General features: G+C 34.0%; 2 protein-coding genes across 2 annotated transcripts; both read right to left on the bottom strand.

Moving 5' to 3' along the window:
* Window positions 1-739: 739 nt before the first annotated feature.
* On the bottom strand, window positions 740-3,839 carry LOC136224356 (putative disease resistance protein RGA3). Its single transcript, XM_066012681.1, has 2 exons — window positions 1,006-3,839; window positions 740-896 (listed from the first exon to the last, which is right to left on the bottom strand). Exons 1-2 carry the CDS (start codon window positions 3,817-3,819, stop codon window positions 870-872), a joined length of 2,841 nt encoding a protein of 946 aa, XP_065868753.1. The 5' UTR covers window positions 3,820-3,839; the 3' UTR covers window positions 740-869.
* A 6,963-nt stretch (window positions 3,840-10,802) lies between these two features.
* LOC136223891 (uncharacterized) lies at window positions 10,803-13,002 on the bottom strand. The gene is made up of 2 exons (XM_066012059.1): window positions 11,296-13,002; window positions 10,803-11,079 (listed from the first exon to the last, which is right to left on the bottom strand). The coding sequence occupies exons 1-2, from the start codon at window positions 12,877-12,879 to the stop codon at window positions 10,981-10,983; spliced, it is 1,683 nt and encodes a 560-aa protein (XP_065868131.1). The 5' UTR covers window positions 12,880-13,002; the 3' UTR covers window positions 10,803-10,980.
* Window positions 13,003-16,556: the final 3,554 nt, after the last annotated feature.

The raw sequence follows: 16,556 nt of genomic DNA, 5'->3' as shown, positions 1-16,556 counted from the left end.
CCTGTTCAGCACCATCGCACCAAACATGTTGAGATGGATATTCACTTTGTTCAGGAAAAAGTGGCAAAAGGTGAAGTCCGTGTTCTACATGTCTCATCTCGTTATCAGATTGCCGACATTTTCACCAAAGGTCTCCCATCACCTCTGTTTGAAGACTTCAGATCTAGTCTCAATGTTCGGCCTCCGAACCATTCGACTATGGGGGTGTATTAGAGAATATATTAAGTAGATAACCTTGTATCACATAGTTAGTTCCTCATATCTTGGCCTGTATCTAGATTAGTCATTGAACTCAACATAAACTGTACTTTTGTATAAATAGACAATTTGTCATCAATAACAATTATGGAAGAATCTAATTTGTTACATACGAAAATGGTGAAAAGTCGCTATTCGAAAAGCACTATCTCTCTAATCTCTAGGACAACGAAAGATGAAAAGCACTCTCTCTCTAATCTCTAGCACTATCTCTCTAATCTCTAGGACAACAAAAGAGTAACAAAAGTGACATGCTTCTGGCTCGAATTCAGTGACATTGATTAGTTTCTCCATCTTTCAAAATTAATTAATTGTGCCTTACCACTATATTCTGAGAAGGGATTCACATGAACTTATTAGGATAATTGTGATCACAAGAACCTGGATTGTTTGAGCTCTTTTACAAGTTCAAACCATTCATTTCAAAAAGTTAATGTAATGGAAGTTACATCAAATACATTACAAATCAATGAAAAACACCTTTACAATTTCAAAATACAACTTGACTAGAACAACAATCTCAAATTAAATACAATAACCAGAACTAATTCTGATCAAATTCTTTTTGTATTAAGTGCTCCAGTTTCCATGAATCACCATCACTTTTTATGTCAGCCGCGACGGATCAGACCCCTTTCCTGAAGCAAAAAAGGACAGCAGATTAAGAATTTATAGCACTCAAACAAAACTAGTATCAGTTATAAAACAGAGAAAGCAAAAAATAGCACAAGTTGATTGAAGTTGTACCTCTAGCAATGTGATGAACCTCTTCTCTCCAAAATCCCAAAACTTGATCTTTGGAATGTGAGATATTATAGGCCAATCCTTACCTGTTTCCTTCTTGTAATTTCTAATAAGTAAAGGAGAGCAAGTGATTATCAACTCCTTTAATGTTTCCTTTCTCAGGAACTGCTCTGGAACTTCCTTCAGCTTTGTGCACCAAGCAAATGACAAACAACGAAGCTGTGGCATTATGATTCTCTTCTTATTCCTCACAAACTCATGATCTACCCATCTTTCCCAGCTCCGCATTCGCACGAATCGTAGTCTTATCAGCCTTGGAAATGCAATACCATCACTTCCTCCTAACCCAAAGAACTCTTCACTAACTTCTTTCACTCCATCCATACCCCAAATTCTCAGATATTCAAGGTATGGAAGCTTCCCCAATGGAGGAAGTTCCTCACAGTTTTTACAGTTAGTCAGCAAAACCGTCTTCAAGTTAGTTAAGCAAATCATCCAGCTAGGAAAAATTGTTCTCCCTTTATACTCATATATCCTCATTTCTTCCAGATACGGAGGCGGTTCTAATGCATTCAACAATTCAGCATCAAGATTCTGAGGCTTTGCTTCTTCCCCCTTACCGAACCTCAGCTCCAATGTAGTAACTCCTGTCTTTCTCTTCAGTTCTGCAAGCTTGGCCTCGTCCGAATCAGCAACATTTTCGAGTCCCTTTATACAAAGGAATCCTTGAAGGTGGCTTAAGTTCTTCATGTCTTTCAGGCTACAATGTTCATTACTTTCCTTCCCAATGTTAAACCGGTATAATGATCTCAGACTCGTCAATCTGCTGATTCCTTTCGGTAGCACTCCTTCGAAGCCTCCGTTGTGCAGATGCCTCAAGTTGATTAGTCTTGCTGTACCTTTAGGCAGGTTTAATAAACCAATGCACCAACTGATATTCAATGTCTGCAAATTGTATAACTCGCATAATGCTTCGGGCAACTCCTTTAGTTCCTTATTGCAAGACAAATCAATTTGCCTCAGGTGAATCAGTTTACTAATTGAGGATGGGATTTCTGCAATGTCACAGTTTGACAGGTTTAAGTATCTCAAACAAGTTAATCCGCCAAATAGCTTCGGAAGCATCATTTCGATCTTCAAATTCCCTGATGATTGAATCCAAAGACTCCGCAAATTCTTCAGCATGAGAAAAGATTTGGGAAATGAAACCTCATTCCCCAGCATTAGCCTCAAGTGCCGGACTTCTTTATCAAGAACTTTTACCCCGAAATCTTCGCCATCATTGATCTCCAAGCTCAGACATTCATCCTTTCTTATATACTGAGCAAAATCATGCATCATGTTGTACATCTTACAGATTACATTACCACTGCTATTTTTCTCCAAATCTTCAAAGAAAGAATGTGCAACTAAATTTTGGAAAAACTTATCACCAATTCTCTCCATATCTTCTAATGTTGTTTGCCTAAGATAACCTTGAGCCATCCATAATTGAATCAAATCATCTTTTTTAATCTCATAGTTCTTAGGCAAGATAGCACAGTAAGAGAAACATGGTCTCAATTCTGAAACCAAGTCATAATAGCTAAACCATAAAGACGAAAACCCAGTTCGGGTCTCTCCATTTTTACTCCATATCTCCTCTAGCTCCCATACCTCACTATTCAACACATTCTCCCACTCCTCCCATGAATTTTTCGACCTCAAATTACATCCTAGAGTTTTTGCAGCAAGAGCTAAACCATCACATTTTTTCACAATTTGTCTACCTATGACATCTAATCTCCCTCTAACATCTTCATCCTTATCGAAAAACGCGATTTCACTAAAAATCGACCAGCAATCCTCAAAATACAACTTCCCTAATGGAAATAAGTGATTTCTAGTACAACCCATTTTGCCTGCAACATTCCCATCTCTTGTGGTCACCAAAACACAACTCCCTAACGAAGAAGACTTGAAAGAATACCTCATTCTCTCCCACTTAACAGGACAATCTTCCCAAACATCATCTAACACAAGTAAGAATCGTTTCCCCTCAAGTAATTTTTCAATATGATGCATTATAGCTTCATATTCAACAAGAAATGAAGCAGCATCAGTAAGAATTTCTAAGATTGCTTTAGCTATTTTAATTTCATCAAATGGTTTGGAGACAGAAACCCAAATCCTACTCTCAAAATGTTTTTCTACTTCACTATCATTGTACACTAATTTTGCTAGTGTAGTTTTCCCCAAACCTCCTGTTCCTACAATTGACACAATCTCAAGTTTTGATTTTTCACCCATTAACATTTCTATTAATGCAATTTTATCCTTCTCTCTACCCTTTACTTCAGCTACATCAATGGCAGAACTAACTACCATTCGTTTAACTTCTCCATTAGCCTTAGTTGAATCAAAATTATACCTCTCCCTCTCCTTGGCAATTTCATCTAACCTTCCATTTAGTAACTTAATCTGTTCAGCAATTTTATCGCGACGAGCGAATTCAAAACAAGAGATGGGGATGAAGGAAAATACTTGTTTGATCATAATAGGGATATGAAGGAGTTGATCTCGGAACGAACAGCCATTGTTGTGATTAAAATCGTCTTTCTCCATCTGTGATTTCAGAATTAGAGTGCTCCATTCGTCTAGAACGTCGTCTATGGTGTATGATACCTCTTTGAGATTGTCTAACCATTGTTTAATTGGGGGACTTTCGAGCTGTCTTCTTTCTGCTTCAACTAGGACGCCATGGATGGACTTAAGATTGCGTTCTAGCTTATGAACATCTTCTTCTACAGCTATTATGAGTTCCACGCGTTGTTGCATGATTTTGAGTACTTGCTCTAAGGCCATGGAAACGAGTGCTTCTGCCATTTTTTTTAGGAATTTTTTTTTTTCTGAAACAATTTGTTGATCAAAGTGAGATATTGAAATGTGTATATACTTCCTCAACTTCATATTTATAGTGCTCGGCTAATGTGGCATTGTTTTTTCAATTAAATTATTCATAGTTGGTACAGAAAGGAGTGAACTTGAAAATTCAGATTAATTTTGTGGTATAAATTTGAGAACTCTTGAATTTATATTTGAGTGTAACTAGAATAAATTTGGGTAAGAATGTTAGATTAATTAAGGGTGTTGTTAAACCCAGCCCCAAATTCCCACCCCTAGCCCCGTGAAAGGACGAAAATACCCTTTCATGGGTTTTGGGGAGGAAAAAGCTATTTTTTTTGCTCTCCCGACACGCGGGCGTGTGCCTATCACGCCTCACCTTGTGGTCGGGCGTGATAGCTCCACGCCTCACCGTGTGGTCAGGCGTGATCGCTACACGCCCGACCACACGGTGAGACGTGGGGCTATCACGCTCGACCACAAGGTGAGGCGTGATAGGCACACGCCCGTGTGTCGGGAGAGCAAAAAAAGTAGCTAGTCCGCTATTGAATTAAATCCGTAAATACCTGTTACGTAAAAAAAATTAGTCCGCTGTTGAATTAAACCCGTAAATACTTGAATTAACAAAATAAAAATTTAACTAAAATTAACAAAATAAAGATTTAGTTAAACTAAATTAAATAAAATAAAATTTACAACAACTAAAATTTACAACATAAAAAATTAGTTAAACTAAATTAAACAAACTAAAAATTACAAAAAATTAATTAAATTAATTAAAACCCCTCGGGCGTATGAACATCACGCCCGAACCATAGGTCGGGCGTATGAACATCACGCCCGACCTATGGTGCGGGCGTATGAACATCACGCCAGAACCATAGGTCGGGCGTGATAGCCTCACGTCCGAACCACAGGTCGGGCGTGATATTCATACGCCGGAACCATAGGTCGGGCGTGATGTTCATACGCCCGACTGCGATTCCGGCGTTTTTAAAAAATCACCCACAGATTCAATTTTTTAAGCTTAAATCAAAAAACAAAAACGGTAAATCTTATTATTTTCGCTTTCCCTTTACGGTTGTTGTTACACTCCATGTTTTGGTTCACAAATTAGTCCGGATTTGATCAAAGAGTGTGTAGGGTATTTGAGAGGTTTTGTGTTTTTTCAAATTTTGGGTAAAGGATAGTTTGGTCTTTTCATGGGGCTAGGGGTGGGAATTCATGGCTGGGTTTGGTAATCCACTTAATTAATGTCCACAAGTTAGTGACCAATTTGCTAATTGGTAGGTATTGTCCTTAAGTCTCAAACCAGCTTTCTTAAAAAATAAATAAATAAAAAGTAGTAATAGAATATGTAATCCTTTAAAAATATATTTAAAAAAAAAAATTGAGGGGTTATTGCCATACACTATTAGAAATAAAGAAACACAAAGATAATTACGTATAAAAATAAATTTCGTGGTTTTACATATTTATAAAAATATTTTTATAGTTTAAGAGTTTGTAAACGCAAATCTAGGATTTTTATTATTTGGAAAGGTAGATTTTTTTTACTATGTAAATATACCTTCTAGTTTATTTAATTACTAGGACTGTAATCGAGTCAAGCCGAACCGAGCTTTTGACCTGCTCAAGCTCGGCTCGCTATAAAATTAACGAGCCCGAGCCGAGCTTTGGCTTGCTCAACGAGCTTCGAGCTTGTTTCGAACCCAAAATCCTTTTTGGACTTGATTCATTTGAGAAAATTATCTAACCATGAATTGTTTGTTAGTAAATTGTTAATTATATCTGTGAAGTTTGCTCGCAAATAACTCTTTAATGGTGTTCATATACAAGCTCACAAGTAAAGTTCGTGAATAAATAAACAAGATGCTTACAAATAGTTCGTCTATTACTCATTTATTATGTTTATGAATGAACTCATCTAATAGCAAATGAAATAATATTAAGTTTAGATATTTGTGAACTAACACAAAACTATATAGTTTTCTACAAAACTAAAATTTGTTCATAAATATTCTAATTGAGTCTGCTCGCGAGCTTTCGAACTGAGTTTTGACCTGCTCAACCTCGGCTTGTTTATGGACCGAGCCAGTAAATCGTGTTCACGAGCGGCTTGTTTACAAATCGAACCGAATCGAGCCGACCACCGAGCATCATTTCTCCGTTAATAAGATTCCCTCTTGTCATCGAGTTGTTTTCCTTTTTCTTCTTGGTTAGTCCCTACGCACCTTGTCTGTTTCTGCCTCGACATAATCGGTAGGGCACTTGATGTCATCTTAATAGCCGAAACTCTGACCCATAGCCATCCACTCCTTGAAAGTTCAAGTTGAACCTTTTGCCAACGCATCTATAAATTTAAAGATTTGACAAAAGTGGTCATTTGATAAAATCTAGTAAGAGATTCTATTGAAACTGAAATAATAATATAATCCTTTAAAAATAGCAATAATTAAAATAAAAATCCTATAAAAATAATAATGGTTCTAATAATAATAATAATAATAATAATAATAACAACGAAAACAAATAATTATAAAAAAATAATGATAATTATAATAAATAATGATAAATTACTAAAATGAACTGATTACTGAACTAAATTGAATGTTACTGAACTGAACTGATTGATACTGAAATTAAGTAATAAAGAACATGACCAGTGTTTCACTCTAAACGAATATTTTAATATGGTGTTTGCTTAGATTTATTTAACAACAATTTTTAACTTTTTTTATAGAAACAACGTCATTTTGGAGATTTTTGATGTAGTCATCTCCTTAAAGGGTTCAAGTTTGGATGAAGGGAGTCGGGTGAGAAACGAAGCACGAACGAGCACGAGAAGAAAAGGGACAAAACTGCCCCACACGGCATGTCAACCCTCCTACACGCCGTGTGGAGTGGATCCTCATTCTAGTGGAAGCTGCAAGGAATAACGAGATCGCGCGCCGAAGTACAGAAGACAAGTCACACGACGTGTGGCTTGACTCACACGTCGTGTGGGCTCAGTCACATGTCGTGTGAGGGTGAATTCCTGCACAAATGAACCTTGAGACAAGACAATGCTGTCAATTTTTTGCCTCTTTCCAAAATTTACTGTTTTGCTACTCATGTATTTACTGTCTTGCCATTTATGGTTAATAACCTAAATGTCATTTGAGCATTCTCTTTCCATTGTGCCCCTATCATTTTCTATTACATTGTAACTTCTAGCTAGGACTTTTGGTCTTTTACATTTTAATTAGGAGAGCTATATAACCCTCATTCTTTGTAAGGATGATTAAATTTTAATCAATAAAAAATATTATAGTCTTCTTCTTGAAACTTGTTAGGGTTTTCATACCTTTAACAATGGGGAGTTTCCATTTCCTATGGATTTAGTCCGTGAAACTCGGAATTAACTCCTTCTAGTTTAGCTAGAAATATATAATGCTCTTTGTTGATTTAAGATTAAAATCAACCCGTCAAAACCGACCCATATCAATTTTCATAAACAAGTCTTTGTATTTAGATGTTAATAAAATTATCCTTTTTATTTTCATAAAAGCATTTTTTTAACGTTTTTCCTATCTCTATAATATTGTTTCCGAAACAACAAGATTTTACTTTGTTCAATAAATTACTATTTGTAATTTTTATTTAATTATTTTTATTAATTTGTATATCACAATTTTTATATTTATAATTTATTTATTGGTTTTTTTATAAGAATTTATTGGTTAATTTTAAAACATATATATATTATATATTTTACATACTAGCATCAAACTTTAATCATAATTTTACCGATACAAATAATTAATCTACTAAAAACACATCCTTAGAACAGAAAAGAAATAGAGAATTTAAAAAAATATATATATCTTTGTAAAAAAATATCGAAGAAAAGATAGATAATTTACAAAGGAAATATATTTTTTTTTTCTTTTGTGTATCAAATCTCAAGACTGAGTCCAATAATAAGGCCACAAGAAAAAATTTGCTTTCAGCCAAATAACTTGTAATGTATGCACATCTGATCCAATATTATTATTATTTTTCAGCCCATTTGTGAGAAAATTAGTTTTCACCTAATAAGCTAATTTCAGCACGTTAATTAATTTCATTGTCTGTTTTTTTTTTTTTAATAATTTAAACATGTTCACCCTATACAAGCTTTTATGGTTGAGATGTCTAAATATATTTTTTTCCCTTTCGTGCTCTATTTGGTTTTTATGTATTTAAGAATACTACATAGACTTCATTTACTTACATAGACTTCAAATAAAAGGAAAAGTAATGTACAACGTAAATGTACCTATAATATATATACACACATAATTTATTATCAACTAGGCATAAGTTTAGTAAATGTTTCCATAATTATTTCTTTTCACCTGATATACTAATTTCAGCACGTTATTCAATTGTTTTTGTGAAAATCAAATAATTAGATTTCATTTGATTCAACCACAGCCGCCTTATAAATTAAAGTGTCCCAGACCATGACGATGACGAAAAAAAAAAAAAAAAACTTTAAACCCTAATTAGTGGTATATTCTTACTAGACGTGTTTATAGGTCTGTCAGCCGTTCAGTCTGTTCAAGCTCACTCTTCATAGATTGGGCTTGTACATGCTTATTTGATATTTTGTTTGATCCGGTTCTAACCCGTGTACGTTGACATATAAAATGAGTTGGATTTAAAAATTATTTCAAGAACCCAAATTCAGCCCAACCCGACTTTATGTTATTTATTATATATTCTTTTAAAGTTGAAATTTATAAAATGAAAATCAAATAAAAAAGACAAAAAAAAATTAGTATCCAGCTAGTTATCAAACTACCGAGTTAATAAAAGAAACAAAAATACAAATATATGAAGAGAGTATGATACAAACATAAGCATTTCTAAAATAGGATATCTTCCTAAGAATAAAACAGTTAAATAACATGCATGATAAATTCAACCTCAAAGTGCTACAAAGTTATCTAGCACTGTATAAAATTGCTCATTGCTAAGTGAAAAAATATTTTATTATCATACAACTTACTACTATATATATATATATATATTAAAGCAATCAAATACTAATTTTAATAGTTAGATAGGCTGAACTGGACTGAGATCGAGAATTAGTTCTCTTAATTTGGTCCAGTCCAGATCGAGTCCGATAAAAATATAGTGCGGGTTGGATTGGCTTTGGATAAAATAATTTAATGTAAAGTTCGATTAGATCTGGCCCGCATCCAACTCAACTCGGTCCATGAACAGGTCTAGTTCTTACCATCAGATACCCTCATATGAAAAAAAATTGCAGTAAAAAAAAATTATGTGCACAATTTAACCAATTATGGATTTATATAGTTAAGATTGAATACAGTACAAATCAACTCAACTTATAAAAAAACAATTGAGTCCCTAAACTTCAAAGGTGTCTCGTCAACCTTCTCGGAAATATTTAAAGTGACATCAAATACTCATTTTGTCTGATGTGGCACCACGAGTGGAGTAGCAAACATTATAGGCGTGTGAAGCAGAAAAATAAACCACCAAGTTATTCTTGTAGTTGTCCAAATGTACCGAATAACCCATGTAATTGTCCAAACAAACGTACATAATAGTTTCATGTAGTCGGTCCAAACATACTTAAGAACCCTTTTGTTCTAATAATTTATATTTTCAAGAGATTTTCTCTTTTCTTGTCAAGAAAAAGAGTTTTCTTTTTTTTTTTGTTATATATATTTTTTGTTTTTATATAACTTTTTCTTATTTTGAGTAGGAAGACTATAATTGTTTATTTTAATATTCTATTATTTTTATTAACTAAGAATTGATTGTTTTGTGTAGTAATAATTTTTATATTCTATTTTTTTTTAAAGTTTTACAGGGTAAAAATTAGGATAAAAATGGTGGATCTCGTTCATGCACCTATCTTGTAACGGTTATCATTGAAGGGCAAGTGATGATGAAGTGTCACTTGGATGATAGAGAAAAGAAACAGAATACTCACTCTGAGTTCACTATCATAGATCGATCATTAGCCTACAAAATAATTTGGGGAAGATCCTTCGAAAGAAAGTCGTCATCTCTATGAGACACTGGCGCGGGCATCCAACCAACGACATGTGAGGATACGAGTGATGGACGAAGTCGGGTCAAAAGGGCAACACATCAAAATAAAAAAAAGACCTTTTGCTGAAAAACAGAGTCATACTTTATGTGGAATCTTCACACGCCATGTGGATTAAGGAAATGAATATCAGAGGTTCAGCAGTAATCTCACACACGGTGTGGACTTATAAAACTAGCAGCTCCCTTTCTACCTAATAAGACCACACAGTGTTGACTTTTAAAAATGCTAAATAACACCAATTAAATAATAGAGGGTTCAAATTCTTATTGATTATTTGCGGATGTGCTGCAAATAAAGAAACTAATAATGCCTTGCCCAACTTGTATGTGTTGCTCGCCTCCTCCACCGCCTGGCTCATGTTGTGCTTGTTGTGAACGTGGCCCTGGTTTTCCTTGAAACTGTTTCAACTTTATACCTTTTGGAAATTTCTAAATTTCTAATACTTTTGGGTACTTTAAAACTTGGTTTGCAAAATCTAATACCCTTGTAAACTTTCACAACGTCTATTGCATCCGCTAAACTAACTTAAAGTGGAGCTATTAAATCCCCCAATCCGACTTGGCATGATGACCAAGCCATATACAAGAGTTGATAAAGAGTAAAGCTTGATGATAACATTAACAACCTATACTATATGCAACAGTAAATGACCAATATCAATTTATCAAGCTCATCACAAAATTGTATAAATTACATATGCATCATCAGAAATTTAAGACTATATGAGATGGTTTAAGGCCATGTTTAGAAGCTAAAAACTTCATTTCCATTTCCATTTTCTATAGATGAGATGCTGCTACAAAATAATTGAAATAAAAGCAAATATTTATACTCAGATTTCAGAAAATAACTAGGATTTATAAATGAAGATGATATTTATCTTGGTCAGTAGCTGAATTCTTACAAAAACAGCAAAAAATAGAATGAAACAACTGAGAAAAGCTGTTGTTTCATTTCAAATTCAGTAGATTCATTAATCATGGTGAAAAAGCTCGATTCCGAATCCTGCTTGATCGCCTCACCGTCAACGGAGTTGTTAGCACATTCTTTCCTTCCGAATTCCCTATCTCTCTTTTCTGATCAAAAGCAAACATCACATGGAAACAAAATGATTATCTACCCAAAATGCTAAATCAAACCCAGCCTCCAATATAATGAAAATGAGAAAACAAGTTAGTTGTTATAGGCTATAATTTATGTAGCCAAAATGCTAAATCAAAGCTTAATCTATGAATTTCTCAGCCTAGATATAATGGAAATGAGAAAACAAATTGTTATAGACTATAGTTTACCTTTTTCTTCATAGATTGTTTCCTTTCATCAGTATATGAATTTGAGGTGTGCCAGAAAGCTGGAGATGGCACATGAACAGGCTTGCTGCTCACTTGAGGATCAATTACCCTGCTTTTTTTTATGCTACAGCTCCTGAGAGATGAGGTGCTCATCTCTGAAAGCTCAAGCTCCCTGCTGTTTTTTATGCCACAACTCCTAGTGAGAGATGTGCTCATCTCTGAAAGCTCAGGCTCCCTGCTGTTTTTTATGCCACAACTCCTCCTGAGAGATGATGTGCTCATCTCTGAAAGCTCAAGATCCCTGTTGTTTTTTATGCCACATCTCCTGTGAGATGTGCTCATCTCTGGAAACTCAAGCTCACAAAGCAACTCAATTACGGGTGCACCTTGGCTTTGGTGTTGAGATAAACTGGAGATGCCAAGATGCCAAGATGAACTGGAGTTCCCAAGATGAGCAGTGGCACTCTCAAAGGGCTTTTTTTCTTCCTCATCAGCAGCAATTAGAGAACCGGAGATGCCAAGATGAGCAGTGGCACTCTCAAAGGGCTGTTTTTCTTCCTCATCAGCAGCAATAATGAATTTCTCTTTTGGCTTTCTACTCTTTCTAGAGTTACGCCTATGCCTCCTCCCTGAAGGTGTCATTGGTGCAATAATTGACCACAATAACAATGCTATTGACAGCAGACCAGTTACAACTTTGATAATAATTGATTCAGTATCCATACTTGTAATAAGCCTTTTGCCTCCTTCATCCCAATTTTTGTAAACATCGGTAACGTTTCCAATTGGAATCTTTTCTGCCTCAAAGATTCCTCCTTTGAAAGACTCATGAACAAAATCCTCTTTCTCAAGTGCAATAGCAACACTTGAAGGTATTTCAGAAACCTGGTTAGAGACAGTCAATAATTTCATTAGTGACACTTCAGAATCTAGTAACTCAGTAATTTCGTTCCACTCTTCATCTTCTTCAACAATCCCTTCATCTTCTTCGCTTGCTTCAATAAATTTATCTATTTCTGTTTCCCCTTCTTGGTTTTCCTCCGCTGTCCCAGCCACTTGAGGATTGGTGAAATCTGGAATTTCTTCCCCTTCCCGTTTCCCTTCTTCTCCATTTTCAAGCATGGCTGTAACCCTAGCCTTCTCTTCCATACCAGCATCTATGATTATAATCCTTTCTTCTTCAACAACCCCTCCATCAGGTTCAAATAACAACAAAGATGTATTCATATGATATCCTCCACCTCTCAGACTAGCAAAATCAAGTACAACAGGGGCAGATATGGGTGAATTCATACAAGAAATGTATGAGGTAGAAAGCACTAAAACTCCAACCACCATCAGGAAATTTAACACTCCTCTCAAGCTCCAAACACCTTCTACCTCCTCGTACATCTCATCATCTTGGGATTGAGGCAACAAACATGCCGAATCACATTCGGAATCGCCAATCGGTATTTGAATGTGCCTGTTTGGCTTGTACCGGCGAAATGTGGGCCTTGGAGTCATTGGCAGATCATCCAAAGACTCATTCCTTTCTCCTAAGATTTGGTTCGAATTTGAGGACGACGAAGTGATATAGTCCATAATAATCTACGAAAACAGTGAGAGAGGTGGAATTAACGGTGAGAGAGGTGTAATTCCAGAAAGAAAGAGGAATAATTCGAGAAAGGGAGGTGTAATTCGAGAAAGAAAGAGGAATAATTTGAGAAAGAGAGAGGTGTAATTCGAGAAAGTAAAATGAAACCGAGTTCATGAAAAAGGTATTTATAGGATTTGAATCCCAGACCGTTGAAGAAGTGTGTCTGCAACGGATAGTTTTTGAGACCGTAATGGGCCTAAATATAGTTTGGGCCTTGCTTGAGGTCCGTTTGGGCTAATTAAAGGAAAAATCACATTTTTTAGGGAAATTCTAAGTAGAAATAACCTGCCTATCTTTCTTTCCTTTTTTTCCTAAAAAAATTAACTTGTCTTCCTATAATAATTTTCATTATAAATTATAGTTTTATCGATTTCTAAATAAATAAATAAGATAAGCATATGTTTTATAAAGTTAATAAAAAATACATAATTAGCAATATTTGTCATTATTTAAATAACATTATTTGTTATTATTTTATGCATTACTTAGAAAGACTCCAACAAACTAGATTTTTAGTTTTCAAATTCATAATAAAAATTATAAAATTTATTTAAAGTATGAGTTTAATTATTGTGACAATAGATCTCTCTTTGTAGATCCTTTATAAACAGGGCAGCTATCCAGGATCTCCGCTTTCACTTTCATACTTTTCTTTATTTATGTTGCGTGTTTCGCTTAGTGCGCTTGAGTCTCCTCTATATTTGTCTAAATGTAAGATACTCGTAATAAACCATCAAATCATTCTTATTTAGTCTTCTTCTTAAGTAAACCTTTTTTTTAGGTACAACCACAATCTCATCCAAATAAATTATTTGATAAACAAAATTGTCACATAATTACAATTTGCAATAAAGGATAGAGCTAGACAAGTTTTTATGGGGATAAAATTGAACTTTTACAAAATTAACATTTTCGGATTGAAAATTATTGCAGTAAGATGTTATGAATTTTATAAAAATTAAATATTGTACTTTAAAAATAGAAAAAAAATCCAAAAGATATAGAGTAATGATTTAAGAGTGTGTATATTATGAATATGGTTTTGAAAACCGAACTGGCCAGATATTTGGTCCGCTTAGATTACTTCGGGGTCAATATTAATGACCCCATTAAACCGGAAAAAACTGACGAACCGGAATCAACCTAGTGAACCGATTTCACCTTGGTTTTTATTGGGTGTTACTATTTACCGCCGCTTTTTTGCTTTTACCACCCCTATTTGGACAATTTTACCCTTTTAATAAAAAAAATTGAATTTTTGCTAAAAAAAAAGCCAATTTTGAAATAGGTGGGGGTCGGATCCGCCCATCCATAGGGTTGGATGGATCCATCACCCGCCCAGCCAATGGCTGGGGTGGGTGAATCTCCTGCCCAGCCAATGGCTTTGCCAGATATAGCATCCGCCCCAACCATTGGTTGGGCGGGAGTTTCACCCACCCCGGCCATTGGCTGGGCGAGTGATGGATCCGCCCAGCTCTATAGCTGGACGGATCCAACACCCGCCTAGGCCAAAATTGAGCCAATGCACAAATTTAATATTTTTAGTGATGGAAAATGTTAAATTGTTCAGTTTTTTGTGACGAAAAATATAAAATTCTCTAATTTTTTATGACGAAAAATGCAAAATCGTCACAAAAAATATGCATTATGTTCATGATTTTTTTGGAAAAAAAAATGTAAATTTTAATGTTTCCGACTTATAATTACCTATTTTTGGGGTTCGGGTTGTCACATATCTATTATTTTCATAATTTTAATTATTGTTGTTCGGGTTCGTGATTTGGAGAGAGAATTTTCAGTTTTTGATCAAAATTATGAAAAATGGCAAAAAAAAATCCAAATAAGGACGGTAAGTAGAAAAAAGTGAGCGGTAAATAGCAATCCACTTTTAATTCAAGAAAAAAAATTATTTTATTACTAAGAATATTATGGTAAATGAAAAAATATATTTTACTACATAGTACCAAAGTTTTAAGCTTTTAATGATACTAAAATATCTATGCTACTGTTTTCAATTTGTCACTAAACTTTTTTTTGAAAGGCAAAAAGTCCATTTTTTAGAAGGCTCGTGCTAACACTTTCTAACTCGATTTGTGTCTCTACTCTGCCATAAATAGTTCTATGATTTCTATTGTATTAAGGTGTATGAGGATAAAAATTCACAACAACTCGGTTAAGGATGAGGCCATGAATTGAAAAAATTAGGATTTTTACCTCTGTTCTTTTTGAAGCTTTCTCTGTTTTTGAAGTTTGAATTTTCAAATAATAATGAATAAGCCCACATAAAAAAAAAGTTTATTAAAAAAAATTGGCACATTGTCCAATTTTTGGATGTATGTTTTTTTAATCGAGGAGTTTTATATTAAATATATTTATCAATTTGTATATATATTATTTTATTTATAATATCATCCGATTCAACTAATGCAATTTAATCTGTCGAACCTGTTGACCTCTAACCAAATTATCTATCATGTTCTATCTCCGATCCATTTTTTAAAACATTGATTATTAGTCCACGAATATGATCTTGCCACAAATCTTTTCACAAAGAAAACTTTTCATTTTTTTTTTTTTTTTGTTCTTTTGGTAACTTGTAGCAGAACCAAACAGAAGCTAACACATGTAAAGTATACTTACACTTTAAATCATCTATAAATAACTCTGTGCGTTAGGTACATTCACTTTTACTCACTTTCATAACTGCTTTCAAGTTGCTTCTTATTTCAAAGAACTCCACTGACTTAAGCATCGGAGAAAGGACCCCGGACTCCGCCCCTTCCTAACCGTTTGTTGTGATTCAAGTCATCAGAAGCAGCTCAGAGATTGTATTCAATATTATTTTTAATCAAAAATTAATTAACTCGATTTTTTTCCTGAAAAAAATTAACGTATCTTTTTATAACAATTCTCATTATAACTAATTAATTTCATGGAATCGGAAGAAAAATACTTATAAATGTAATTTTTTACTCAATTTAAAGGAAAATAAAAAAAATAAAAAATAAAAACAAAATTTGTAATTTGACCGAATTTCTAGAAAAAAAATATATAATATGTTTTTTTGTATAACATATTCCTTATAAATTAGCGGGGCCTTCTATGATTACTTTGTTTTTGACAAAGTACAATTACTTGGTGTGTTTTCACCATTGGATGATGGAGTATAAAATTAATCTAATGGTGAAAACACACAAAGTAAAGCTTACTTTGTCAAAAACAAAGTAAGCATAGCCTTTACCTAAATTAGCAAAAAAAATATTTTTTTTAAGAATATCAATATCATTTATTTGTCACGTGATACACCAAATTAATCAAAATGTCCATTACCAAATCAACATATTAAATTATCAAAAGTCAAAATTCTATTGCATTACTTCAGTAACTTCAGTAAAATCAATAAATTAATATATCATATTATCAAAATTAATGTGTCACATCATTTTTTTAAGATAACATATAAAACAAGAACAAACAGTAATAGAACCGGAAAAAAATCAAGAAGCTAGAAACCTCAAACAGAACCTGCCTACACGATCTTCATAAAGAAGAGGAGATAACAAGGTATACCTGGTGTACGTAGAAGCTGTCTGTAACACCGTAATACCTGGTGTCAGACGAA

The sequence above is a fragment of the Euphorbia lathyris genome, chromosome 3 (assembly GCF_963576675.1).
Source record: "Euphorbia lathyris chromosome 3, ddEupLath1.1, whole genome shotgun sequence".
Taxonomy (NCBI): Eukaryota; Viridiplantae; Streptophyta; class Magnoliopsida; order Malpighiales; family Euphorbiaceae; genus Euphorbia; species Euphorbia lathyris.
The sequence above is the reverse complement of the archived record's forward strand: the minus strand, read 5'-3'. Positions and strand labels throughout refer to the sequence as shown.

Bases quoted from the DNA above. Each gene is read 5' to 3' on its own strand.
- LOC136224356 (XM_066012681.1), bottom strand. From the start codon at position 3,819: ATGCAACAACGCGTGGAACTCATAATAGCTGTAGAAGAAGATGTTCAT. The intron at 897-1,005 runs GTACAACTTCAA...TTTTTGCTTCAG, and splicing joins GGTTCATCACATTGCTAGAG to GAAAGGGGTCTGATCCGTCG.
- LOC136223891 (XM_066012059.1), bottom strand. From the start codon at position 12,879: ATGGACTATATCACTTCGTCGTCCTCAAATTCGAACCAAATCTTAGGA. The intron at 11,080-11,295 runs GTAAACTATAGT...GCTTTTGATCAG, and splicing joins AACAATCTATGAAGAAAAAG to AAAAGAGAGATAGGGAATTC.